This window comes from Prionailurus bengalensis, chromosome B3 (genome assembly GCF_016509475.1).
Source record: "Prionailurus bengalensis isolate Pbe53 chromosome B3, Fcat_Pben_1.1_paternal_pri, whole genome shotgun sequence".
Taxonomy (NCBI): domain Eukaryota; kingdom Metazoa; phylum Chordata; class Mammalia; order Carnivora; family Felidae; genus Prionailurus; species Prionailurus bengalensis.
The window spans coordinates 52,178,199-52,204,917 of record NC_057355.1 but is presented as its reverse complement, the minus strand read 5'-3'; the positions used below and the strand labels follow the sequence as shown (position 1 = coordinate 52,204,917).

Below are 26,719 nucleotides of genomic sequence, written 5' to 3'. Positions count from 1 at the left end.
TGAAGAAATCACTGCTATCTCCCATGGCTTCCTCAGCCTTTTTGGTTTCTAGTTGGTTAACTGTGGGCCTATGATGGAAGACAGAATACTAAAGGCAATGAAGAAGTTGTGGAAATGTGGAAAACACACAGGTAGGAAAAGAAAGTGTAGCTGGAAGTAGCCTTAAGAAGGTGTTGCTGATTTGCCTGAAGATAACAGAGTTTGATAACTTAAAACAAATTTAATTCAATGCATTCAAAACTAGCATCCTGCAATTTATATATGCCTCCTAATTCCTATTTCATGAATGCTACCCATTCCGAAGGAATAGAGGTAGTATAGTACATAAATACACACTCAGAGTGAGCATACGCATATAAAAGAGAGGTATGTGGACTCACACACCTAGCTGAATACACATATATAGAAACACACACACGTGCACACTCCAGTCACTCATCCACTGAGAAAATGCTACTTGAAACCAAATTGCCTTTAACAATTCCGTAGGGGCCACAAGATGAACAACCCACCGTGGAGTGTCTGACACCTATTCTTGTTGCTGTGGTACCCCGCAGCCCTTTTACTGTAGCCTAATAGGCAAAGTGCAAACTCTCCCCAGCCTCCTTAGTCTTAGATGGGCCCTGAGGAGGCTCAGTGTAGCAGTGTCCTGGACCAGAGTTTAAAGTTTTAATTTTTGAGGGGCGCCTGGGTGGCGCAGTCGGTTAAGCGTCCGACTTCAGCCAGGTCACGATCTCGCGGTCCGTGAGTTCGAGCCCCGTGTCAGGCTCTGGGCTGATGGCTCAGAGCCTGGAGCCTGTTTCCGATTCTGTGTCTCCCTCTCTCTCTGCCCCTCCCCTGTTCATGCTCTGTCTCTCTCTGTCCCAAAAATAAATAAACGTTGAAAAAATAAAATTTAAAAAAAAAAATAAATAAAGTTTTAATTTTTGAAAACTTGACAAGGTATGAGGTATATTGATGGGTATATAGCATAACCCGGTCTTAAGGAAGAGGACTCACACAGTGGGGAGATTAACTAGATACTGCCATTTCGATCATATGGAAGCAGTGATTCTGATGTATCCCAGTTAGTCACGGCTGGGGTTCTGGGATTCCTCAGCTAATTTCAGGACTGGGTCTTACTACTTTATGTTCTTTGTATGAAGAAACAAATGCCACTGGTGGGCACATGAGGTAGACAGACCTCGATGTCAGCAATGCTCTCGCCTTACCGATCATTGGCTGAAGGATGTTCTCTAACACCCGCACGAGCTGCTGGTAGATCTGAATGGCTAAGTCACTTAGCACCTGCCGGTACTCAGCCAGGTCAAAGTTGGTGAGGCAGTGTTCATTCTGGCGAGACGTGTTGTGTTTCATAAAGCCCTAGAGCCATAAAGCAGAGTTACTGACACCCGTGAAATAAAAGCTCTCTTCTAACTCCCTCGTTTGATCAGACGGCTCCTGCTGTCTTTCCTCTGAAGAGTTTCCTGTCTGCTCTGCTCTTGAATGCCAGACAGTCATTCTCAAATGCTGGTGTTTGTTTCCATCATATTCCCCTTCCACTTCTTACTAGCTTTTGAATAGTATCTAAAGTTGGCAAGCTAGCATTCAGTGAAACAAGATGGGGGAACTTAGTTTAAAAAAAAAAAATTAATGAGTGTTTTCACTTAGGAAGCAGCAGGTTTACTGCCAAACAGTAAATTACCTAAAGCACTAATCTCTTAACTTCCTATTTATAAATATTGCACCTGAAGGGCATACATCATCTTAAACTAGACTGGCTTCTACAGAGATTGGTGAATAAATTAAAAATTTCCCTTGATTATATTTCATTGTAACCATACATGATTTTCAATCCAAGCTTTGAATGGAATCTTTTGGTGGTATGAGCTAAAATGGGAAGCCAACTGTACAGGCAGGTACTTTTGTCAGACATTGCCTGACAAAAGGCAATTGCCTGTTTGATGGATTCTGCACATAATCAAGCAAGTGCCTCCCTAAAACTACCTAACAACATGGTCAGAAGTGGGGACTGACAGGACAGTTAATGGCCCCTAGGAGGGATTCTAGTCTGTCTGTCCCACCTACTCAGGGAGCACGTCTTACTCATATTTATATTTTCCGTCATTTGCCGGGATAGTCCCCTGCTGCTAGCCTCTTGGTGCCCAGAAAATGCTACCGCTCAGCTTCTCTGGCTGCTCTCCCAGCACAAGGTGGAGGTATGGAGGGCAGTGGTTAGGGGCACAGGCTCTTGGAGGTGAGCAGACCTAGAATTCTAGCACTGCTCCTTATGGCTAAGAGAACCTGGGCAAAATGATGAACTTCATCAAACTTCAGTTTCCTCATCTGTAAAACTGGGTTATAATCCCTACCTCACAGAGATGTTGCAAGAATTAAATAACATAGAGTAAGTATTATCTGATATATACTGAGCAGACCTTAATAAAGAGTAATTATTAATAGATTACAGTATTGAAATATTAGTTTTGAAGTCTAGTAAACACCTGATGAACATATCACTACAAATAAAAGCAAAACAGGTTTTGGGACCAGTCTAGAGAGACATGCCTTAGCTTGATCACCTTTCATGCATTTGGAAAGCCCAAATCGATGAATTTCTTTAAATAGTTCTATATTTCTCATATCAGTACTTGAAAAGCCCACTTCCACATGCTGACAAGAGGTTTCACTGCTGGTAACAATTCATCGACAAATGCTCATTTTATTTCTGCTATGCTTCATCAAAATACAAACACTCAGAGGGAAGAAACTATGTCACTGTCTAAATCACTGTTTCATAAACAATGAACATCAAACAAAGCTACAGCATCCAAGCCACCTCTGAACTCAGGCTTCTAAATTAATGGCTAAACATTTTGTGCTTTTCAATTTTTCCCTAAAAAGTTCACAAAGTATATCACACTGGTGTTTTAATGAAGGTTTTCTCACCTCTTCTCCACTGTACTGCTTCAAACAGTGCAAAAATCGGCATGTGTTAGAGAGCCAGAAGGAGACGGTTTCAAAATCATCACCTCTTTTCTGAAAGAGAGAAAAAGGCTAAATTCACTTTTCCTTAGGGAAATAACAACCTGAAGGAAACTGAACAGATACCAGAAGGCCTCAGTTAAATTATAAACAATTACAAAAATAAATCACATTGCAAAGTCTTACATCATTGCTAGAAAATTTCAACCGAATTTGTTGGTTGGTTGTTACTTTGCTTGGCATCTAGGTTCTTGCCATTAGAAAAGGATGCCCAGTCACTCAGTTGATGTCAGTTTAATGGTCCCTTTCAGCAGAAAAAAATTCATCAAGCCACAGCTTACCCCAACTCACTTCCTTCAGGATTACTAAGGGGATCAGAGAGGACTAAAAGCATAAAAGGGAATCACAGACTATGAAACGCTGAAAGCTGGATTAGGTTACAAATCAGGTCAACAGTAAGATACAATTCCTGAGCAGAGAATCAGAAACGGGATGAAGGAAGTCCTGTGCAGAAAAGGAGACAGGGGAAGCTGAATAGCTCTTCATCAGGACTGGGGCATATGTCAAACAACCAGTTGCTAAATCAAAACAGGGACTCAAGGCAAATACACTTCAATTCAAAACTGGGATGTGAGACAAGCTCACATCAATTTTAAACGGTATTGAAAGGGTGTTATATTCTAGTACCCATCCCTTTTTAATTTTTAAACAATTTAATATAATAATTAGTTAAATTAGAGAAATGTCTTCTTGCAATTAAGATGAGAGGGAGAAAACACTTTGGTTTTGTGGTCTTTGCAGGAGCTGACTTACAAATTAGTAAAACTTGCAGGCTAAGTGCAATATAGCATCAATACACCAAAAATGAAATGAGTTATATCAGAAGACATTCATCAATTTTTAAACGTTAAATCTTCAGAAACCCCATGTTTTAGTAACCACCATAAAACTAACTGCATAGCATATCTGCACAGCAGGGATGGAGAACCAGCATTTGTCAAAGGTTCACTAGCAGGGACTGCAGGGAGGGTGTGTTCAATGGGGACAGAACTTCAGTTGTAGGGGTATGAAAAAGTTCTGGAGGTGGACAGTGATAGGGTTGGCACAACAATGTGAATATGCTAACGGCACAGAACTAAGCACTGAAAAATGGTTATGCGGTAAATTTTATGTTATATATATTTTACCATAATTTAAAAAATAGTGCATTAAAGACATCTTAGATTTGAAAGCATCCACTGGGCATGTTAACTACCTACTTACCTCCATCCTAAAAGTTCTCATCTAACTTCAGTTAGATAATCAGAAAGCAAAGTGCTTGGAGAACATTTTCTTAGCTCCTCATAGAAACACGTGAGGTAAAGCTAAGTATAATGTTCATTGTTTTTCTAGAGAGGCAAGAGGAGTATTATTCAAGGTGACTCAGTGACTACTGAGTTATGTAGGGCTTTCTACTCTATTACATAATTCTGGTGCCGTTTCCAAATCTTTCCTCTCTGTTAGTATCTATGTGTTGCTTCTCACATGGAACCAGGCATTTCAGGTAACAAGGAAAATTATGGGGTAAGTTGGAGAATAAGAGGAAGAAAAGTTGGAAGAAAAATTATAATGTTTTATCAGACATCTTTTTATATGAATGAAACATATGGTATTGAACTTATTTAATACCTTTCTAACTAGAGCAACATACTTCCTAGATATATGGATCACACTAAGTATTTTTAATTTACTTTTAAGACCTCAAAGCAGACTATTTCCATTTATGGAGAAACTTCATTTACTCTGCACTTAGGTACAATTATATCAAATTAATTTTGATTACTGTTCAACCTGAGCCCCAGTGTAAAAGAAGGCATACAGACGGTTGCAAGAAAGAATGCTTCCTATAGTGGAAGTTATCAGTGAAGACTGCAAAGTGTCATATCTGGCAACTTAGCTCCAGCTTAAGGAAGGAAAAGTAACTTGGGGCAGATTCTGTCATCATTAAGATTAATTATGAGAATTTTGTTGAACATGAACTGACCTTTAATACTTTTTTGATGCTGTTAATTGTTGATGTTAGCAATGACCTTACTTTCTGATCATCATTCAGGTAGTCAGCATGTCGAACACACATAAACAGGATATACGCTGGTAACCCTGGAATCAAATTGACTGCCACACCACGTGGCTTCAGTTCTGAAAGGAAATGAGGAAAAATAATCTTATATAACACTGAAAGTCTTCATGAGGAATGTTTTGTAAGATACAAAAGCACAGTTCTTGTGAAAGAATTCAATCATTCAGGGCTAAGAGGTCACACTAAAAAAAGAAGCATTTTAATAGCTCATTAAGTAGAGAAATTTTGAGTCTTAGTTGGGACATATGAATCTTAGTTGTCTATATAATGACAACTCCCAAGTTTATATCTCTTGCCCTGACTTTTCCCTTGAATTCCAATTTAATGTATCAACTGGCTTCTTAACACCTCTGCTCAGGCACATCGAACTGAGTCCATTCCAAACCAAGCCACTAGATCCCTTTGGAACCTGCTCTCCCAGGAGCTGTCCCCTTCTCAGTTAAATGGCAGTTCCAGACTTCTGGTTTCTCAAATCATGAGCTTAGTCAGCATCTTTGACTCATTGTTTTCTCACACCACACATCTAATCCAGTAATAAGTCCTATTGGCTCTACCTAGAAAACCCATTCAGAATCCAATTACTTATTCTACTGGCCATCCTAGAATAGACTATGCTCTTCTCCTGGACTGTAGTGATGGCTTCCAGACTAGTTTCCCTGATTCATCCGCTGCTCCCTAATAGTACATTTTTCGCACAACAACCAGAGTGACTCTATACAAAGATGTAGGTCAGATCCTGTCACTCTTGTCCTGAAAATCTTCCAAGTTACTTCTCATCCATTTATAAAATAAAAAATCTTCACTATGGTCAGTGTGATCTGGCCCTGTTCCCTTCCCCAGCTCACAATGAATCTCCTTGTTGTTGGTTGAATATGCCAGGCATGCTACCACTCCAGGGACTATGTACTTACTATTTTCTGCCTGGAATGTTCTTTCCTCAGATATCAGGATGATTTGCCTCCTTACCTCCTTTGATCTCTGTTCAAAGATCACCTTATTGAAGACAACTTTCTGGACAGTCTTATATAAACTAATACATTTGCTTTTACTCTTTATCCTTTTCCCCATTATATGTCTATTTTTTCTCTTTTCTCCACCATCCCCCAATGTAAGATCTATGAGAATAGGGACTTTATTTTCGTTCAGTATCCAGTACCTAGAAAATACTTAGCATGTGGTAGGAGCTCACTAAATGTTATTGAACTGATGAATCTTTGTTAACTCTATGCTTAAAAACCAGTGGCTTCTAAACATTTTTGCTAAATAAAGATCATGCTGAAACTTAAGTGCCTCTGCACCTATATATAGCACTCATGCCATGAACCCTGGGAACATTAAATCAAGTATAATTGCCAATCACATTACTGTCACCCCACACCTGCGGGGAGGAATGCTATGCAAAAGCTGAGAAGAGAGGTTTTTTTCCCTTTTTCAGTTCACAACTTTCAGGCTGTGTGCACTCCCTACTCACTTCCTACTGTCCCCTGAAGAGTCTTCTTGCAGAGCCAGGGGACTTACACACAATCTTAACCCTATGCTGCTCTGAAATGCTTCCTTCATGTCCATTTCATTTGTGCAGTCCTCTCCTTCCATTGCTGGGATCTTTTCCCTAATTCTTTTGTTTCTTCTCTTTTACCAAACTGTTGTTCTTGACATATTTAGTTGTCAAAGGAAGCAAGGAAAAAATGAGATTCAGGAAGTTCAGTGGCTGAGACCAGTGGGTGTTCAACTGTGGCTTACACTTCAGAATCCTTTGAAAGATTGAAAAACATATACCAGACATGGTCAGGCTCTTCCCTCTAGAGATTTTGATGTAATTAGTCTGTGGTGGGGACTGTACGTTAATACTTCTCAAAACCTGCCCCACATAATCTAATCTTCAGCCAGAGCTGAGAAGCCCAGGCCTCAAAGGATCCTGATAGGTGGATTCCAGACCAGTCTCCCTGCAGGTTGACTGCAGCATGACGTGGTCAGGATGCTACTGCAGCAGGATCACGCACAGTATGCAGTGATGACTAAAGAAACCAGCGTTGAATATTTCAAACATTAGTGACTAGTCTTTCCCACTGCCGACGCATGTACCAGAAAGACCTTTTATCCCATGCAGAAAATACTTGCCCAGAATCAGGTTCTTAACAAGCTTTTGCTCATCCTCCTTCTTGTATTCCAGCATTCCTTGGAAATCCTTTTCTTTCCTAGGGATATTGACCGGACGGATGGGTTCATCAATGATCTGTCCTGGGGATATGTTCTCCATTTGGCCCACTTCATGAGAAACAAAAAGGAGAAGAAAATATTTTCCAGGTAGAAAAGATAAGAGGGTTCCATAGCCCAATAATTTTAAACGAACTCTATAACAACAGAAGCTTGTCATATTTGTCACTTACTTGTTCCCTCTTTAAATACCTTTTTCTACTAAAATTGAGTGGACACTTGGCAAAATTATATGGTGATGTCACCCTAACATCCACTAATGCTTGGCTACTATCAATATCAAAGAACCTTACTTGATTTAAAAACATTTTTTTTTTTTTTTGGTAATAAAATTTACTTTGTAGTAAGATTAAATGTCCCTGAAGTAAGTGGTTTAACTTCTTGGTTAATTAATCAGTACCATCATAATGGTTAAATATACTTAAGCTTTAATCACAGAAGAAAAAATATAATATTCTAGGAAGAAGCAGCAAGAGTATTAAAGATTCCCTGTCACGTTTAGCTCTATGAATCCAGTCATCAAAGAAAAAGAACACTTACTTTCACTGTATAATTGCAATCAGTTCAAACCACATCAAGATAAATGGCAGAATAGTGTTTGTTCACACTAGTTGATGTGAAATGTATCATTTTTCACAAAGGCCTTATAAGGCAAAGCACTAACTTTTTCCTACTACCCCTCATCCCCAAAGAAATCATGAGCAGATAAAACACTTCTATTTAATATGATTTCCTAAATATTATTCTGGTTTTTGCTTGTTTGTTTGTAATCAAGTGCTAAACGTCTTAAGTTGTAACCATTTAAAGTACAACCACTGGTTAACAACCCTTTTAGATGTTAAAAATGGTCACTATTGTTAATGGCAGGTGCTAGAGAAGGATTATGCTAAGGATTAAAAAAAAAAGTCTTCAATTTCATCTCAAAATTGAGAATTAAATGAGAAATGCAAGGGAAGAAAAGGAAACACAGAGTCATGGTGGTGTTTGTGGAAGTATGTGCTAATAAGCAGGTTTTTCTTCTTTTATCTATAGGGAGGGGGCAGTTAAGAAATCTCTTTAGGCATAGATTGAGTTGAACCTGGTGTCAAACAAACAAAATGCAGCTCAGAAGCATTAGAAAATTTAATGTTGCTGATTCTACAAGGTATCAGTAGAGCTTCCCCTGTCACCCTGGGCAACTCCCTATGTTAGTTCTGGGAAGCCAGCTCCATAGGACAAGGTTATCACAGAGAACACCAGTACCTGCCAGTGTTCTGGCTTAAGTGGCAGGGAGCCAGCCTAGTGACACTCCGTCCACCTCATGCTGCAGCATCACACACCGGGATTACCAGCGCTGACAATCACCACCGTCCATCACCACTATGATATCTAAAGAGTGATCATATTGTGATTGGACAAGTCAGGACTGGGATATCTAGTGTTTCATATGCATGGTAAACTGTATGTCTCTATGCAGGAGACAGGAGATTCAAGCTATATAGTTTTACACAAATTACTTCTGGAGTCAGTTTAAACACAACACCATGAAGAACTCAGGATCAGCACACAGTGGGCTTCACAGCTTATATATATGCTGCATGTAAGGTACAAAAGAGTAAAACCCCTGCCATCTGTGTTACTAGATGCTTTGAGGCATAGAAACAATTCTGAGAGAGGAAACAGAGGAAACAGATTCAATATATTATATGTTTATCAGTAAAGGTACATATTTGGACCCTATGTAATCCAAAAAGAATGTTTTAAACCTGCTGATTTCATCCATTGATGATGAGATATACCATTATTTTATATAACACTGAAGAAGGAAAAACACTGCCAATTAAACTACAACCCATCAACAATTTTTGAAAGACGCAACCAAATTTGAGATGTTAAAATGTAAAAATCTGTATATCTCAGAATTTATGAAATACAGTAAATATTTTTATTAGATTTCATGTTTTAAAAGAAAGCTTCACTTTCCTTTTGCAAAACCTCTAACCAAGATATTTTTGGTTCTGCACAAAAATGTCAGAGACAAAATTTGCCATATTTTCATTAAAAGTTTCTCTCTGCCTTTGAATTCTCCTCAGAGATTTGAGTCTTTATAAAAATGCATAGAGGGGCGCCTGGGTGGCGCAGTCGGTTAAGCGTCCGACTTCAGCCAGGTCACGATCTCGCGGTCCACGAGTTCGAGCCCCGCGTCGGGCTCTGGGCTGATGGCTCAGAGCCCGGAGCCTGTTTCCGATTCTGTGTCTCCCTCTCTCTCTGCCCCTCCCCGGTTCATGCTCTGTCTCTCTCTGTCCCAAAAATAAATAAACGTTGAAAAAAAAAAAATTTTTTTTAAAAATAAAAATAAAAATGCATAGATAAAATATAGATGTAAGCTCAACACAAACTTGATTTATTTAGCAAGCTATCTTCTAAATAAAATAAAATGTCAAGCTTTATCTAGCATCAGGAAAATATAAGGCCACAAAGAATAAAGCCAGGACGACATCCCAGTTTTCAAAGACTCAAAAGATCTTGGGGTTGTTTGGTCCAATGTTTCATCTAATACAGACTTTCTTCTAGGAAGACCTGAAGCGATCTCTATTTTCTATTTTCTAGATTCGTTATACTTGAGGGATAAAATATTCTGAACCTTTTTGTCCTGGAAAAGGAAAGGAAATTGCATAATTTTTTAAAAGTTAAATTTTCCTCACTTTGGTACCAGAAATATCTTGATTTCAGGCTTAATAGAGACAGTCAAATAAATTCCTACAAGAAGAGAGGTTGTGTTGGAAAATATGACACAAAGGGAGAGTTAAGTGTTCCTGGAAAGCTTGGGTTCTAGTTTCAGTTTGGCTACTAACTGCCGAGACCTTGGCAGTCACTTACAGTTTCTGGACCTCCATTTTTTACTCCCATGAAATAATTAACTGATTTCCAGAATTCTTTTAGGTATAAATTCCCTGACTCCATGAAAATTGAGATGGAACACCCACTACTGGATTAAAATACAGCACAAAGCACATCAAATTTTGAAACACTCTCAATTTAGCTATATCAAATTATATATGTTGGCGTTTAAAAAAAAAAAGCCACACTGGCTTCTAAAAAAGTCTCCTTAATTAAGGGTAGCCCATAGGAGGAGACAAGAGTCTTGCTATTTTAAACCAGAAGAATTTAAGTATATTATATTTAGAGAAAAATATAAGAAAACTTTTAGTTTTTAAAAGATGCTTTGTTGTAGAAAGTTGCCTGTATTTTCTGTATAATGGGAGATTAGGAGATATGAAAAGTATTAGAAGAGCTTGCTACCTTCATTCTCTAATTTGGGGGGGCGGGGAGGGACACTGCACTCAGCACGTGTCCAAGTCACACACATCTATTTTGTTTTATTCTTTAGATACATATCATTTAACTCGAAATATAACTTTTCTGAAGAAATGATGTCTTTGTTTAATCTATGAAGTGTTTCTCAAATGCTACTTATAGGTTTGAGAACATAGCTGGCAAGATAGTTTCATTGATGAGATTGATTTCTGATTGATAATGGCTTAAAATTTCTGACTTCTTGAGGTATTCTAACCTATCTCAATTTAAAGTATACATAACAAAAAAAGCTGAGTAAAAACTTAAAATAATAAGTGGCTTTGTTATTTATGAAATTTTACTAATGTATTGCAAAGAAATCATTAGAAGTTGAAAAAACTAATCAGCTAGTTAATATCCTTAAAATCAGTTCTTTCAGGCACTCTGCTAATTATCATCTCATGATATAATTAAAGCAGAATTAAGTGCAGAAAGGTTTTCCAAATAAAGATTTTTTAAAGTTCTGTCGACAGACATTACAGTCCACGTGTGTGTGTGATTTGGAGGCTCAAAGTTTTAATGTAACATATGAATCATGTAATGCTACATGATTATAAATAAATTATGACTCCAAAGTAATCTATGTGGTTTCTAAATAAATATTTCAACATTCGTATACCCAAAGAGTATTATCCTCTTCAAAGTGAACACCTATGTTGCCATTCTAAATATTTCTGGAACTTATTTATTTGTTCAACAAACACTGAAGGAATGATTATCGTGGGTCAGACACTATGCTCAATGCTGTGAAAACAAGGAGAAATAAGAAGTGGTCCCTATGCTCAGGAAGCTCATGGCCATTGAGGAAGCCAGTGATTCAAACAGAAAAACTGCTAAAAGTATGACTGTGAAAACCACAAAAAATGTGAGCCATCGTGGTACACAGAGGGCAGAGCCATAAAGCCTGCCTGCATGATCAGGAGAGGCTGTGCTTGGGGATGTGACATATGACTCTGGTCTCAAAGGATGAGCAGGACTTGAGCAAGAGAAGATGGAAGACCAAACAGAAAGGACAGTCAGGACAGACCTGGAATGCTGAAAGAAGGAAAACCACACAGAGTTAACATGGTAGACTTCTTCTGAGCATTCCCAGTGTTGGGGACTCTTCATCCTTTGAGCCAAGCAAACACTATGCAGAGTGACACCGAGAGAACAGATGGGTAGTCAGACTGCACAGTATCATTTCTGGTCAAAATCGCATAGGTTTGAAGGCAATTCCAAAGAGGGTCTCTAAATCTCTTGAACAACGACAACATTGTTAGAATATGCTTAGAACCTGGCTTTACCTCCATTTACTGCTATATCCCTGGCACCTAGATACATACCTAGGGAAGGAACAAGCATACTGATCCAAAAGACAAGATTCATTTGTATATAATAACAACTGATATTTGATCATTTTTTCAAGGTGTTTTCCCATCGTCATATACAAACCATGAAACGCTTAAAGAAATTTTCTTTATAATCATAATTCATTTTTCCTTATTTACTTCTCTTATTTTCTCTATTAGATTCTTTGAAGATGCAGACTTAATTTTACTCATCTTAGTTTCCCTAATACTAGAAGTTAACAGTAAAAATAATAATGAAGTTGTATATAGCATTTACTATGTGTCAGGAAATACACTAAATACATTATACACATTAATTATTTCATCTTCACAAACTGTCAGATAGATGCCATGATAATTCCCATGTAACAAGGGGGGAAACTGAGGCATAGAGAGGTTCAATAACTTGCCCGAAATCAGAGGACTAATAAAAGAGCTGGGAGTTGAAGCCAAGAAGCTTGGCTATAGAATCCATGCGCTTAACCTCTGTTATACTGCCAAGCACAGTGTCTGGCACAAAGAATACAGTCATTAGATGCTTGTTGAATGAATTCTCTCTCTTCACAAATTACTACTACCATGAAAAGAACATTTTTCCCTACTAGCAATGGAAATTTCCACTCTACAGAAGCCAAGTTTGCCGCTCTAATACCATCCTTAATAACTGCATGCAAACCTGTTAGACCACTAGTATAACAAACATAAAATCAAGATTTGGCAACTGTTATAAAATCATGTTTAAATACCTTCTAGTTCACCAATTTTTTTGGCAAATACTTTCAGTTGTTTTTTCAGTTTTCGAACAGTCTTGTCTTGTTTTTCAAGTTGCTCCATCAAATCCTAAAGATTAAAATGAGAAATATAATAGAAAAATCAAAATGGGCCTTCGAAAAGGTAGAGAAGGAAAGCAGACACAAAATCACAGGAATAGCACTGTTAGTTTTACATAAAAGCTCCAGAAAAGCTCGCTGGTGGAGCCACCACCTGGCTAAAACTGGCAGGCATGGGAAATACAGCTACCAGAAAAGCCAAATGTTAAAATACACACTGCCATAAGATCCTTTACAGCGTGATGGAGAGCAGGCGCCCTGGGGAGTCTTTTCCAGTAGACTCCACGTAGGTAAAACAATTAAATGCTCAAAAAATGTACTGCTTTTCCAGTGGAATGCTTTCCTTCAAGGGGGAAGAGGCAAAACAAATTTTGATGAATGCTCAAAAAGTTCTGTGGGAAGTTTTAAGGATGGTTGAACTTAGGCTGGGGCTTTTGACACCTGTGTGTGAGAAGCACTGTCTCTATGAGACCCACCCTTTGGAGATTCTAAAATTAGTCCTATAACTTAGAAGTTTGGGGAATTAAAAGGTAAGATGAAAAAATAACCACAGAAAAAGAATAAAGAGTGGCATGTGGCATAACATACACGTAAAATTTCACAGGTGATATAATTTTTCTTATAGAGAAAAACGGGAGCAATTCCTAATGCTTCATGCCCCCCCAAAAAAAAGAAAAGAAAAGAAAAGAAAAGAAAAGAAAAGAAAAGAAAAGAAAAGAAAAGAAAGGAAAAGTGCATTCAAGGGGAAGGGGTAAAAAAGTCTGTGATGACTGGCTAATTAATCCAGAATTCTCAGATCACAGGCATAGTTAAGAGATCAATAAGTAAGAAGAAAATGGGTAACAGCAGACTTGAAGCTTAGGGGAGAAGTCAATCAGTGATATCCGTGGTTATTATTCAGGTTATGGTGAAGAAAAGTATTTACAAACACAAATACTCATTCCCTTTGCAGTTTAAGACAGCACAGATTTAGATAGTAGACCATTGAGTCAAAGGGAACAGGTGCTAACATTTCAAAGTGTTCATTTGTGTTTCCTGGATTATACTTTATCTTTCAAATCACATTTTGCTTCCATCACACTGTAAGCCTAGTGTTAATAACAAATCCAACGTGACAATGGACGCAAGACATTGATAGAGGTGACACCACTGGCTACGAGACAGCTGTGGGAAGAAACAGGTTTCGTGAAGGTTTTTGAAGAGATTCCTGAGGAGGGGCGGGCAGCAGTGTGCTGTTCAATAATACAGGCTACAAGTAGCAAAGGAGACAACAGAAATGCACTCCGAATTTACATACAATCATCCGCTTGTAAAGTGAAATCCGATATGATTGATACTTCTTAGGGTCATCTGCATATAATTCCTCAAAATACTGAAAAAACAGGCACAATGGATATTTGTTTTTCTCTGTGTCTTTGAGGGGAATTCAACTTCTCAGCAAAATCAATTTAAAAATATTTTTAAAACCCAAATAATTAACGTATATATTCTTGAAAGGCTCTGCCATTGCCTTCTGATCTTTCCAGTATAGATGATTCTAATTATATATATATGCATATATATATATATATATACACACACATACACATATTTTCACATGCTCAGAGGACACAGGCAACATCATTTCACGTGCTCAGAGGACACAGCTCAGGCATCATCATTTAGCAGGTAAATAGAGCAGTGGCGATTATTCCTCAGATAAAGCTGTTATTTCACTTCTCAGACCTGCTCACGAGTTGCTCTATTTTTTTTTTTCCGCTGTCAGCAGTAGTGACAAGGGCAAGAAGGCAAATGAAGTGAAAGCGAGAATCACGGCAAGGTGGCACTCTTGTCTGAAGTTGTAAAGGCTGGTGAGAAGCTGTGTGCCCTCCTTCCCTGAAAGGCAGCATGGGGAAGGCCTGTGGAGTATGCTTCCAAGAGGAGGGAGAAAGGCCATCTTTGTGTTCGTGTTGGGAGGCAGGTGGGTAAGAGGGTTACGCAGGGTAGGGTTTCTAAGAACACTAAGCCTAGATCTCACTGCTGCTTTACTATTCTGCTCAAGTGTTTCCTAAAGAAATGCACAATTACGAATGAGAAACTGTATAATAGTTTTGAAAAGTGCATTATTCCCTACACTTAAGTTTGAAACCATTCTCCAGAGTGAGGTATGAGAAGCAGCTGACTTGAGGAGGCTTTTCTAAAACTCAGAGAAACTCATTAACTAGTCTCTTCCCCTTAGAATTTGAAAAGCTTGATTTCTATTAGCTATGAAAAACTGCCAAGAAAATTCATCCTGCAGACAAGCTTGCAAAAAAAATGGTGAATCAACTTAGTAAAAAAAAAAAAAAAAAAAAGACTCTGGGAACGTGCCATCCAGAAGCATCTTGATTTCATGGTTTCACCTTGTATTTTAAGATAATCATTCACAAGCACAGCATTTATACACTGATGAATCATTATAATTTAGCATATTTATCAATACTTAAGCATTCAAGCACTGTTAGTTCAATTTAAGCAACAATACACTTGAGAGTAATAAAATGACATTTTAAAAATATTCCATGGTTCAGAATACTTTCTCCCACGAATTAGTAATATTTCAGTCACTCTGGAAAGAGTCCAACACCTGCTGTCACTTGCCTCTCCCATTCCCACAACAGAGCCTCATGCAGCAAGCTATCCTCAGAGGGACAGACAGTGAGAAGAATACTTTTAGGTTTTGTGTCTAATTTAATAAAAGGTGGGTGAATAGATGACACTAGAAAACTATTTGTAACATAAATGATCACTAATGGAGTTTCGGAGTGGTAATTCAGACTGTTAAATCTGCAGAGAAAATCCAAACTATTTTTATTAAAGGTCATTAAACCCTGAACAACAACAAAAAAGACCGGTCACTACCAAGTCTTAATAGCTTTTCTCAAAACTAGGCTGACACGACAATATAGATTTTATGTAGAAATGTGGAGCTATAACTTTTCAATGACTTTTAATTTAATAAATATATTTATTAAACTTAAGTAGGTTTAAAAAATCTGTAATAAGTTATTTTGTGACAGAAATATTTTAGAAAATATTTCCTGTAAAAGAAAGAAAGAGGAAAAAAAAGGAGTAAGAAATAACTTGGACTCTGTGCCAGCACTCAGAATCTGGCAAGAGAAAAAAAAAAATATTTATTGCACTTCTGTTAGAATAAAAAACGTACAAACTTGAATCCTGATGTCCCTGCACCCTGACCTGGGGTCAGGTATGCTGACGCTATCCAATGTCCACCAAAAGCCCCTGCTTCGTTCTGCCAACCACCTTTCCTGACCGTCACTCCAACCCCACCTGTCTGCTAGAGATGGAGGCAGGAATGGCCTTCGTGGCTGCCTAGGGACCAAAGGTCAAAAGAGCTTGTTCCTGGTCTCTACTGTGACAACCACATAACAACCTCCTTATAATGGCAGGGTCTGAAGCTGAAGTGGAGAAAGGAGGTCACCTGAGTTCTCAAGGATAGCAAAAGCCCAGCACACAGTCAGGGGATATCTCCCAGACCCTCCAAGCTAGGTCTAAGAATGCTCAGACACGCCAGAGACTTCTGTCAGAAACACAACCTATGCACGTGCCTTTTTCATTTCTACCAACACAATCACATTTTCCTTACTCCATCTCTGCTAGAGAAAGAGGGTATCATGTGTGAGGCAGTGAGTCTCTCCCAGTCAAAAAGGATGTGTTTGATCAAAAAGAAACTAGGACCGTGCTGGAGGGCCAGGCACTGCCTACTAAGGAATGCACGGACCTGGGCGCCTCTCCTTACCAAATTTTCGTTGGTCAACCTGGTGATCTCGTGTTGCAGGCTGGCCTCGATGCGGGCCTCCGGGGGCAGCTGCAGGTTCTGGGCCAGCAGCTGCTGCTGCCGGTTGTTCTCCTCCTTCAGGCTCTGGATCTCTCCACGCAGGGCTTCAGCCTCATTCTCGTGGCTCCTCTTCTGTGACTGGAGCTGGGATTCCAGGAGCCTGAGGAGAAGCCACACAGGTTGAAAAGGGAGAGGACACCTGAGTCTCTGCTCGGTGGGTGTGACACTTTGTGCTCACTTGCAAGGGCAGGAAGAGTTTGTGTAACTTCTGATTTCATTAAAGTCAAGAAGCTCAAACAAGGGCCGGCAACGGAAACAAGCGCTCTCATATTTGTGTCTTTCTGAATTGTGGACCCTGCTACAAATATATCATCTTCAAAGGCTCTAACAAATAGAAAAGTTTAAGCTCTTTTGAAAAGTTTATAAGAAATGATGACTAAAATAATCAATTTAAAAGACACACCTTTAATCTGGTTTACAACATTTACAAACTAGCATTTGAGTTGGCAAAGACAATACCTTTGTCACAGAGTAACTACACTGCAGAGGGCAAGATTACAAACTTCCAATCTAATTAAATATGCCTTTAAGAATTTCAGTGTTACTAATTTCAGGCAGAGAGTGTGCCCAGGGTCCCATTTCTACTTTCTACTCTTATCTCTGAAGGACAGAAAGGCTTGAGTGTGACTCTGAAATATACACAGATTTTCCCAAATGCAGATCGTTCTAAAACTTCATATACATGCATTTTAAATTTGTCATCTTCTCTCTTCCCCATAAACTTCCATATCAATAACAGAATCCTAACAAGACATGGTTTTAGAACAGAGATGTTAATAGGATGAACAAAGTGGTTACTGCTTCTCTGAGCAAGCATGCAAGTCAGCTGTGCCTGTAAGTAGACCAGGGTGTTGGTGGTGAGAATATCAGCACCCCCATTTACCATGCACCCCCACTCCTACATCCACCCCTTTTCCAAACACAGAACCAAGTTATGGTTACAAATTAACTAACACAAAGAAAGAAATGACGTCCTTTTATCCTAATCTCCTTTGTTATCAACTGCTGGGCAAAAGTTAGTGATGCCATTGCAAGCAAATTGTTAACAACAGACTGAAAATATCTAGTAATTATAAAATTTCAAAGGAATCTGAGTAACACCACAAAGTTAATAATGATGGCTTGTGGTTAGAACAAACAAAGCAGAATAAGCAGGAACTCCTTGAAAAAGAAGTTAAGTATTTTAAAAATGTAATTACTAACGTATTTTTATGAGATTTTAAAAATACAAATATCCCTAGAGCAGATGAATGTCTATGTTAGAAAGCTGCTGTTGTTTCAATTTTATTTTGCTTTCCCCTAAACACATGTAATGTGTTGAGTTTAGGTAATTATTTTGAACTGCAGCAATGCAGGAGACCCCCCCTGATTTGTGGTCTCACATATCAGAATTTCACAAGAATCACATAGAAGGCCAAATTATGCACTCAACACTGCTGTTAGGCAGCATGGTACTAATATAGAAGACCGCACAGTCTCAATGCCACAGGTGCTTATGTCCTTTAGATTAGTCATTATTCCAAACAAGAAACCACTAAGTAATAGGTATTAATCTCTCCCATGGTAATTTAGGCTCTAGTTGAAAGGTTTTGTCTTTTTTCCCAACTTCTACTGGGAGATTCACAAATTTTAGCGTGTGAAGGAAAGATCCTTCACTTATGGCCCGCAACTCGTATATTCACTATCAATCCATTTCAGCTTTAATTGCATCCTTTAGTGGAGAAGATTTTTAAGAAGGTGTTGGCTGAATGTTCTAAGTTTTGCTGAAATTTACCCAGGAAGACAATTAATGTATAAGAAACATAGAAGTTAAAGTCAGGAAGACACTGTTAGTAAGAGAAACAACAAATTAATAACATTCCATTTTGAAGAGACAAATATAACCTGTTGGCTTGTTTTAACCCTTCATAAACCAGCCACAGCTCTCCATCCTCATTCAACTCATGGCAATCCATAGCAGGTGATCTTCCATGCAAAAGGAACAACAATGCAAAACACAAAGGGATACAGGACGGTCATGAGATGATGATGGACAAGAGCAGCACATGGTATTCCAATATTTAATTAAGTCAATGAGACTTTTTTTTATTAATTACAAATGACTTTAAGACATTATCACAAAAATTATTTTTGGTTAATTTTTTAAAAAATGGGTAACATATAACATCACATGTCAATGGGTAGAAAGTAAAACAAAATACAATCAAGGAGTGAGAAGCACTTTTTCTGCAAAATCTGAAATGAATGAAAAGGTGAGAAAGAGGTTCTGTTTTTAACATTTTATTCAGCTAGCAGAGTGATCTTATATGTCACATATTATATTAGAGACCAAGCATGACAATCACACACACATAGAACAAAAACTTCAGCTACTGTCTTCATGGGGCAATCTTCACAATCCATTTCAAAATGAATGAAGCTTTAAGTCTTCTAAGTAGAAACTGGTTTCCACTTAATAAAATCTGCTTTCCTATTTTTAAAACTGTCTTAAGAAATTCTTATAGGGGTAACTTATAAATAAGTATATGTCCAAAGTTCTCAGCTTTTATGACATGATTTTTAAAAAGATTTTTTTGTGTCAAAAATTAACGTTAAGATCTGGAGAAACTGCTTTTCTTTTAGAGATGTGACACATTTTAATAAAAGTATGTATAAATAATAAATAATAATGACAAAGTCAAGTACAGGTTTTTTTCTACCTGGAGTATAAAAATAATATTTTGGGGTATTTGCCATCAGACACTGTCCTACATCCTTCCACGTGTATGATTTCATTTAGTTCTCCTAGTAACCCATCATGTATCATTTGCGACACTGCAAAGGGAGACACTGAGTCTTAGAAATAAGATACCTGTGGAGGTTACACAGCTGGCAAGTAGCAGAGCCCAGGGCTATCTGACTCCAGAGTCCAGGTTTTTACTCTTCCTACTAGACTTCTCTTTATATGATGTGTACATAAAGCACAGGCCAGAGAATGCTCTTCTGTTTACCATCTCCCCTTGGAGAGTTTATCCATTTTCATGGTCGCAATTATATTATTATATGTTGATGACTTCAAAATTTGTATCTCAGTCTATATACCTCTCCCATTCCAGATCTGTATTTTCAACTGCCTATGGATTTCTCTCCTTAGATGTCTTCCTAGCTCCTTAAATTCATTACTTATAAATCTGCTGGTCATCTCCACCCTGAACTTCCCCACACTACAAACCCAGGATCATGAAATGGCATCACCACATCCAACCAAGTATCCAAGCAGACACTTGACAGCCACCCTCCATAATTCCCTATCCCTCACCTGCACATCCAAGCCACAAGATTTACTGACTTCATCTTATGTATCTTATGTATCTTTCAAAGTGTCCCCTTTCAATCTCAACTGCCACCAATCACATCAAAGTCACTGTAATCAGTCATTTAATTACAGTAATAGCTTCCTAACTAGTCTTTATGCCTTCAATCTCTTTCTACTATAATCTGTTCTCTAACATAAAAGCTAGGGCTAGCTTTCTAAAATTCTAATATCATATCATTCTCCTACTTAAAACATTTCAACAACTTTGACTGTCATTGGAGAGATGTCCATATTGTCTTGGCTGTCTCCCCAACAGCCTACAAACTCTGTGAAAGCAAGAACTACATTTATCTTCCTTACTGCTATATTCCCAGTGTGTGACACAAGGCCTAACATGAAAGTGGCATGCAATACATATCTCTGGTGATTGAATAGCAGAGTGGATGGGTGGACAGTGTAATATAGCTCTTTCTATACTAACACATTCTTACATAGAAGTTATGCTTATACTTTATATCATAAATTAAAATTTAAGTTTAATCCAATACTTTTTAAGCATTCTCCATTCTTACCCATAAAACAAGAACAGTACCTTAAATTTTGTATGGCAATATTCTTTAGTCTGTAAAGTATTTCTTTATACTAGCCCTGATACGACACAGCAGGAGACTGCACACTTGTAACACAAATCCCCAGAATCATCTTTCTCTGTGATCATCACATGTTCTCTTAAGCATGTAGCCTGTAAGTTCAGAGTTCAAAGGCAAAGAGGCTCTGTTGGGAAGTGGGGGTGCTGGAAGGCTGAAGGAATTGCAGAGATGAGACTTCACTCTGTGATAATGTCAGCTACAGGGGAAGTCTTTAGTAAAGTTTCATCATTTAGTGGCTGTGCAAATCCTGTACCTTCAGTCAGACTACCCAAAGCTCTTGGGTGCTAAGTGCCATCTATAACTTCACTTGTGTTTGTGGTAAATAAGATAAAATCAGAGTTAGGATTTTCTCAAAACACCTTAGGAAATGTGACAAATACTTGGTCTTAAATATCAGGGTCCCATCTAAGTACTCTTGTAGAATGATATGGCCAACACTGATATGATTCCAGATACTTCCTCACTTCTCTCCACTCTGAATTTCAATTACCGAAAGCTAAAGTTGCCCCTATAAGCCTTTACAAATAACCACCCATCCTGAACAAAATATGAAAGTGACTATCAAGACAGTCCAACAGTGAGCAATTGGTTTTCCTCTCAAGGCTAAGACCCTAAATAATACAGAAATATCATCCCTTGATGTAAAGAACATTCATTCCCCTTGACCCCTCTCATCAATAATGCTACCTCAATATTATAACTGAGATTTTAATGAGGAATTTATTAGAAACCTTGAACTCCCTCTGAAGGTCAGATGGTGTCTAATAAAGGTCAGATGATGTCTATATAAACACTTTGACTTACTGTACAAAAGACTGGCTTAAAGACAAAGATACACATGACTATGATTAAACCAAAATGAATAAAAAGAAAATGGGCTTACCTGTTTGTTTCTTTCAAACCAATGTATGCTTGTGCTATTTCACCTTTATCTTTCATTTTTTGCACATCTTCCAAAAGTATTGTGGAATCTGTCATTGTATTCTGAAGGGGGAAATGACACATTTCCACATTAACAGTCAACTCGAAAGCTTTAGACCACACACAACATTGCTCTTTCCTCCAGAAGAGAGGATTTATGTGTTCCTCCAGAGCTCCTGGTCCCACCAGAGTGCCAGGCCTGGCCCCGTGCAACTACAGAGGAGGGTCTGGCACAGGCAGCTAAGAGCAAGAGACACCTTCAGTCCCTCTCTTGAAAATCCCTATTGCTCTACTACAAAGGTGGTGAGATTCTAGAGCACCAGTGTCCTGTAAATAAAATCACTGATGGGCTGTGTGTATTTTACATGATGTGTAAAAATATATATGTGTGTGTGTGTGTGTGTGTGTGTATATATATATACATATATATGTATACAAATATATATATATATACATATATATATATATTTCATTAAATAGCTCTTTAGTGTCCTTGCCTGATAATTGTTCTAATGCTATATAATAACACAAATATATATATTTCAAAGTGTGTATATATATATATTAAGTATATATATACTTAATATATAAAGATATAGATATATTTCCAAGTATACATAAAGTATTACAACAATAACTAGGTAAAAACACCAAGCAACACTGAATGAACAAAGATCAAAACTATTCTACTACTTGCCATCTAGTTATAATAAAATAAATGCCCCAGTAAAACACTGTAAAGTTTGACATAAACCTCATCTTTCCATTAAAAGCTCAGTACAAAAAAGTGGATGATATGCTTTAGTAAAATTAGAAGTTTTTTCTCACATATTTAAATATATATAAATGGGAATGATTTAGCTCCCTGTAAATATCTACCATCTGCTGTTATTCAACTAACTCTTTTTCCGTCTGTTACATTATAGTATGGTACATAAGTTTTTGAAATACATATCTAGCAGGTCAGCATTACTAATGATTTTGTATAAAAAGCACTTTTCTGCCAACATTTTTAATTCCTTTTTTATTTTTCCTTTTTAGTCTAATCTGTCTGACAACCAATGTAATTTCCACATCTTGCTTCTACTTGGCTACTCTCTGTCTCTCCTAAATCAGGGCAAGAATAGACTAAGAACTATTGTTCTTTGGCTTCTAGAGAATAATACATTTTAGAACACAGGGGACCATCCTATTTGTCTAAATAGTATATGTCTGATCTGTTAGTCAATGTTTGCTCTAAAGCAAGGTCTCACAATGAAGTGGACTTAATAGAATACATTTCGAATACCATGATCTTAGAGACCAGTTCTAAGTTCAAGACCAGATCTTGCTAAGAAACACACTTCAAAAAATCCTACTTTTCTCCTAATGGTGTCTTTTTGGTAAGTTTATACATGCATCCTCAGAGAAGACCAAATATAATCTGATAAGAGCTTTAACAAGAGCTTATGTTTTACTGAATTTTAAAAATCTTTCCCATAAATACCACACAGAGCATTTCTTTACCTATTATTTCTAAATATTTTAGTACATATTTCATAGAAAACTTTTTTTCTCTTTCCCTGAAAGAAAATTTTTCTATTCTACAAAGGGCTGTACTCAGATTTTTGACATTTAAGTAGCAACTCTGAAAGACCCAATCCCTATATTAAATGATGCCACATGTATTCTCTGATATCTGAACATCTATATGATGTAGTTTCGAACTTTCAGTAAATTAGGTAACTTGATCCTATTAACTAATGTAAAGAAAAGATAAACTTCTTGATAGGCTGCTTTCCTGGTAGTAAGCAGCCAGTCCTTCCCTCAGCTGGTCCATCTTAGCTAAGAAGTGGTGGTTGGGGCATGGGATCAGACTTGGACCACAAGTGTTAGGAAATCCCTGACTCACTGCTCAAAGTTTGTCTCCCCTCAAGCCAGTGACCAGAAGTTCAGAAATGGTTGCACCATGTAGGAAAATCCTACCCTTCCCAGGAAGGCTGTACTCCATTCCTGAGGCTCTCTCTCACCCTTGGCCAACAAACCCAGAGCTTCGAGACAAGAGTGCAGGACACACTGAGCTTTTAGGTGTGCTCCAAGTTACGGGACTCCCATCCCAAGCCCCCATGCTTGTGGATGGCCTATCATAACTACTATAGTGAGTCAGAGAGCCAACTCTGAATTAGAAGCCACGGAGACCTCTCTGTTGTCCAGACTGGAGCCTACTACATCATTTTTCCACTGACTTCTCACACACGTAAGGGTCAAATAGAAAATTAATTTGTAAATATCAAAACAGACTTGGTGGCCAGAAGCATCAATTGCATATATTGGGGAAATAAAACTTTGGGTTAAATAAGGTATTTATTAATTTTTTTTTAATTTTGTAATTACCTTGTCATCCTGAAAATCACAAGCCAGCAAGCACAAAGAACAAATGGAGAAAACAATAAGCCCATAGTTCCATAAATAAACCCCATCAATGAGCACCATCATAACAGAGCAAAGCTAACTGTAAAATAAACCCATGAGTTGTCTCTCCTAAAACCAACTCTGTAAATAAATTAGTATTCATGGAACTGGCATGAGGTGGACATTAGCATATACATATGTGATAGTTCTCACTTCTCAGGAAAAACTGCTTGAAATCCTATTTGAGTTGTTTTGGTTTTTCTAATTGTAGGGCATTTGTGAGTATGTGAGAAAATGACCCTCCTGTTAATGTGTAGGGGTGAAATTCTTATCCTAGGTCTGTGAGAGTTATGGTAATGCTCTGATAGGAGGTCATTTGTCCAAGTGAAGCCTCCCAGAATACTTGGGGGTGAAGCAGATAAACTAGACATGGCTGGGCTGGATTATCACCTAGCTCACTGGATGTCACTCACTACTGCCCTGAAAAGGAGTTGTGAAATGAGTCTCTGCAACTGGAAACTGAGTGCGACAGCCAGGGGTTTGAAAAGTCTTTATCTGTGTCACAGGCATTTTTCTAAACAAAGAAGAAGCTGCTGCCATGTGTAGGCTGGGAATTGGAGAGCAGGAGCCTGAGAGTTGGAGACAGGGCCATCCCATTAGGGGCTAGAGAGTAGTTGTGAGCTGGGTAAGTGAGGATGTGTGATACCAGAACTATGTGCTCTGTTAGCTAGGTTGTTTTCATGTCCCTTGGTTCATTTTTCTTTTCCTTTCCCTTAACTTTAGCTAAAGTTTCTTGTTAGAATACCACTTTGTCACCAAAGAACTAGAGAGAGGAGTTGTGATTTTGGACTCTGCTCCAGCTAGTATGCAGAGACAGGCTTGTATCTCAAGGCCCAACCACAGTGGTAGTTATGGGAACCAAACTGACACAGAGAAGGTGAGACGTATAGGGCCAGGTCAAAGGAAAGACTCCCCTGCCAGGATCTTCTCATTTCAGACTGAATGGTTTGTGATTTGTTGTAAAATAAGAAAGCCCATTTCTTTATATTATGGCTGGGATGTTTTTTCCCTCCCAAATTATTTAGTCACAAATATCTTGTTTTCAGAATTTGATATTTTCTGGATCAGTGTTGATCTCTCAGGTACGATCTGCCTTTCTTAAACCCAAATGTTATGTGCCAGAGTCAGTATTTTAACCACCATGCAGAACTACCATTACTCTGAGATCTTCCAGTTAATTTATCATATGGTATGTCATGCAGCTGGATTACTTGATTGTCTAATTCTTGGTAACATTTTGTTTGCTGCATGAACACGGGCTAGGTTTTAAGATGATTACCCAGAGTCCCTCTGATGGCAAATGACAAAAACGCCCATCTTTCACCAACACATGACAGCACTGGGTCTTAAATTACCTGAGGCTTCACAGCAATGACTTTGAAGGGCCATGTATACCCTCTGGCATGGGTCCTTTCTGTGGAATCACTACACGCAGCCCCTCTCACCCGCCACCCATTCCCCCTCCCCCCCCGCCCAGCCCCCGGTTTGGGACAGCTCACCCTATTAGACAGAATTCCCTGAAGTGAGCAGAAATCATCTCCATGGAACTTCTACTCAATGATCTCATTTCTAAGCCTTTTATATGTTATCTTTCCAGTTAAAAGGGCTATTTTCAACAAGTAATTTTAAAGTCATATTTAATACCTTCCCACAGCAAGACAATTTATGGATTTATGTACTTAAAAAAAAGAGTAAAATCTTATTTCTTATTTATTCATTTAAGTAATCTGTACACCTAGCATGGGGCTTAAACTCACGAACCTGAAACCAAGAGTCACATGTTCTTCTGACTGAGCCAGCCAGGCACTCCAAATTTTACTTCTGATCAACATTTATCATGGTCAGATTACTACTTCAAGATTAATTTTAAAAGCCCTTTGCTTATGAGAAATGAAACTTGGAAGATCATTTGGGATTTCATTTATTTTTTGCTCACTTTAATTGGCATTTTCAACAGTTTTAAAGCAACATTTAGATTTTTAAAAAAATGACAATATCCTTTAGACTAAATGCTAATTAGACTAAAAATGCTCCTAAGTGTTTGCTTCATTATAAACCGGAGGAAAAGGATAGAAAGAAAGAGGCTTGTTCCCAGACATCAACTTTGGTCACTTGCTCATGCTTACCTTGGGTTGGATAGCCTCCTTCTGGCTCACCAGCTGAGATCTCAAGATGAGGACTTCCTCCTTGCGGACATCGAGCTCCTCACTCACAGAGGTCAGCTGCTCCATGAGGACACGGTAGGCTGGTGCACCTGGAGCGGTCACCTCTGGGGCACTTTTCTCACTAAGTGCCTTGCGTAACTCATTTAGCTCATTTTTCAGTTTTTTGTTTTCTGATTCAAGCTCTTGGCGCTGTATGAAGAGACAAAGAATAGTTCATTGCTGTTATCTTCAACTTTACACTGGAATTCTCTCTTCGCCCAAGATGGTAGAATTGTGCTGGAAAAGACTGTAAGAGTTACCCTAGTGAATGGCTTCCCAGGCTCTACTGGGAACTCTGTTCTTCAAATTAAGAAAGCTGACATCAAAAGGGATTTAGCAAGGTGAATGGCAGTTTGCTTCATCAAACCAAATTCCAGAGTCACATTTATTCCGGGCCTGCCTAGGGAGTGTTCACAGGCCTGGAGGGATTGCTGAGCCCCAAGGGGTGAGTTTAGTCCAGTCCTCTTAGAGCCCAGGTTTTGTTCGCAGGTAAATATAAAGGCAGGTATGAAGGTGCAGCTGGTCAG

General features: G+C 38.3%; 1 protein-coding gene across 13 annotated transcripts in view; it reads right to left on the bottom strand.

The window, feature by feature from the left end:
• The window catches only part of MYO5A (myosin VA), a 195,604-nt gene that overhangs the window by 10,790 nt on the left and 158,095 nt on the right, over positions 1 to 26,719 (bottom strand). For 2 of the 13 annotated variants that reach the window (XM_043555409.1, XM_043555397.1), the window contains exons 28-38: positions 26,115 to 26,342; positions 23,911 to 23,919; positions 21,500 to 21,600; positions 18,556 to 18,636; positions 16,573 to 16,771; positions 14,092 to 14,166; positions 12,711 to 12,804; positions 7,202 to 7,348; positions 4,988 to 5,142; positions 2,929 to 3,018; positions 1,212 to 1,362 (exon numbers count right to left, since the gene is read on the bottom strand). In XM_043555409.1, the coding sequence (XP_043411344.1) occupies positions 1,212 to 1,362; positions 2,929 to 3,018; positions 4,988 to 5,142; positions 7,202 to 7,348; positions 12,711 to 12,804; positions 14,092 to 14,166; positions 16,573 to 16,771; positions 18,556 to 18,636; positions 21,500 to 21,600; positions 23,911 to 23,919; positions 26,115 to 26,342 (1,330 nt within the window). The remainder of the gene's footprint in view (positions 1 to 1,211; positions 1,363 to 2,928; positions 3,019 to 4,987; positions 5,143 to 7,201; positions 7,349 to 12,710; positions 12,805 to 14,091; positions 14,167 to 16,572; positions 16,772 to 18,555; positions 18,637 to 21,499; positions 21,601 to 23,910; positions 23,920 to 26,114; positions 26,343 to 26,719) is intronic. The other 11 variants (XM_043555398.1, XM_043555399.1, XM_043555402.1 and 8 more) reach the window with 7 other exon arrangements.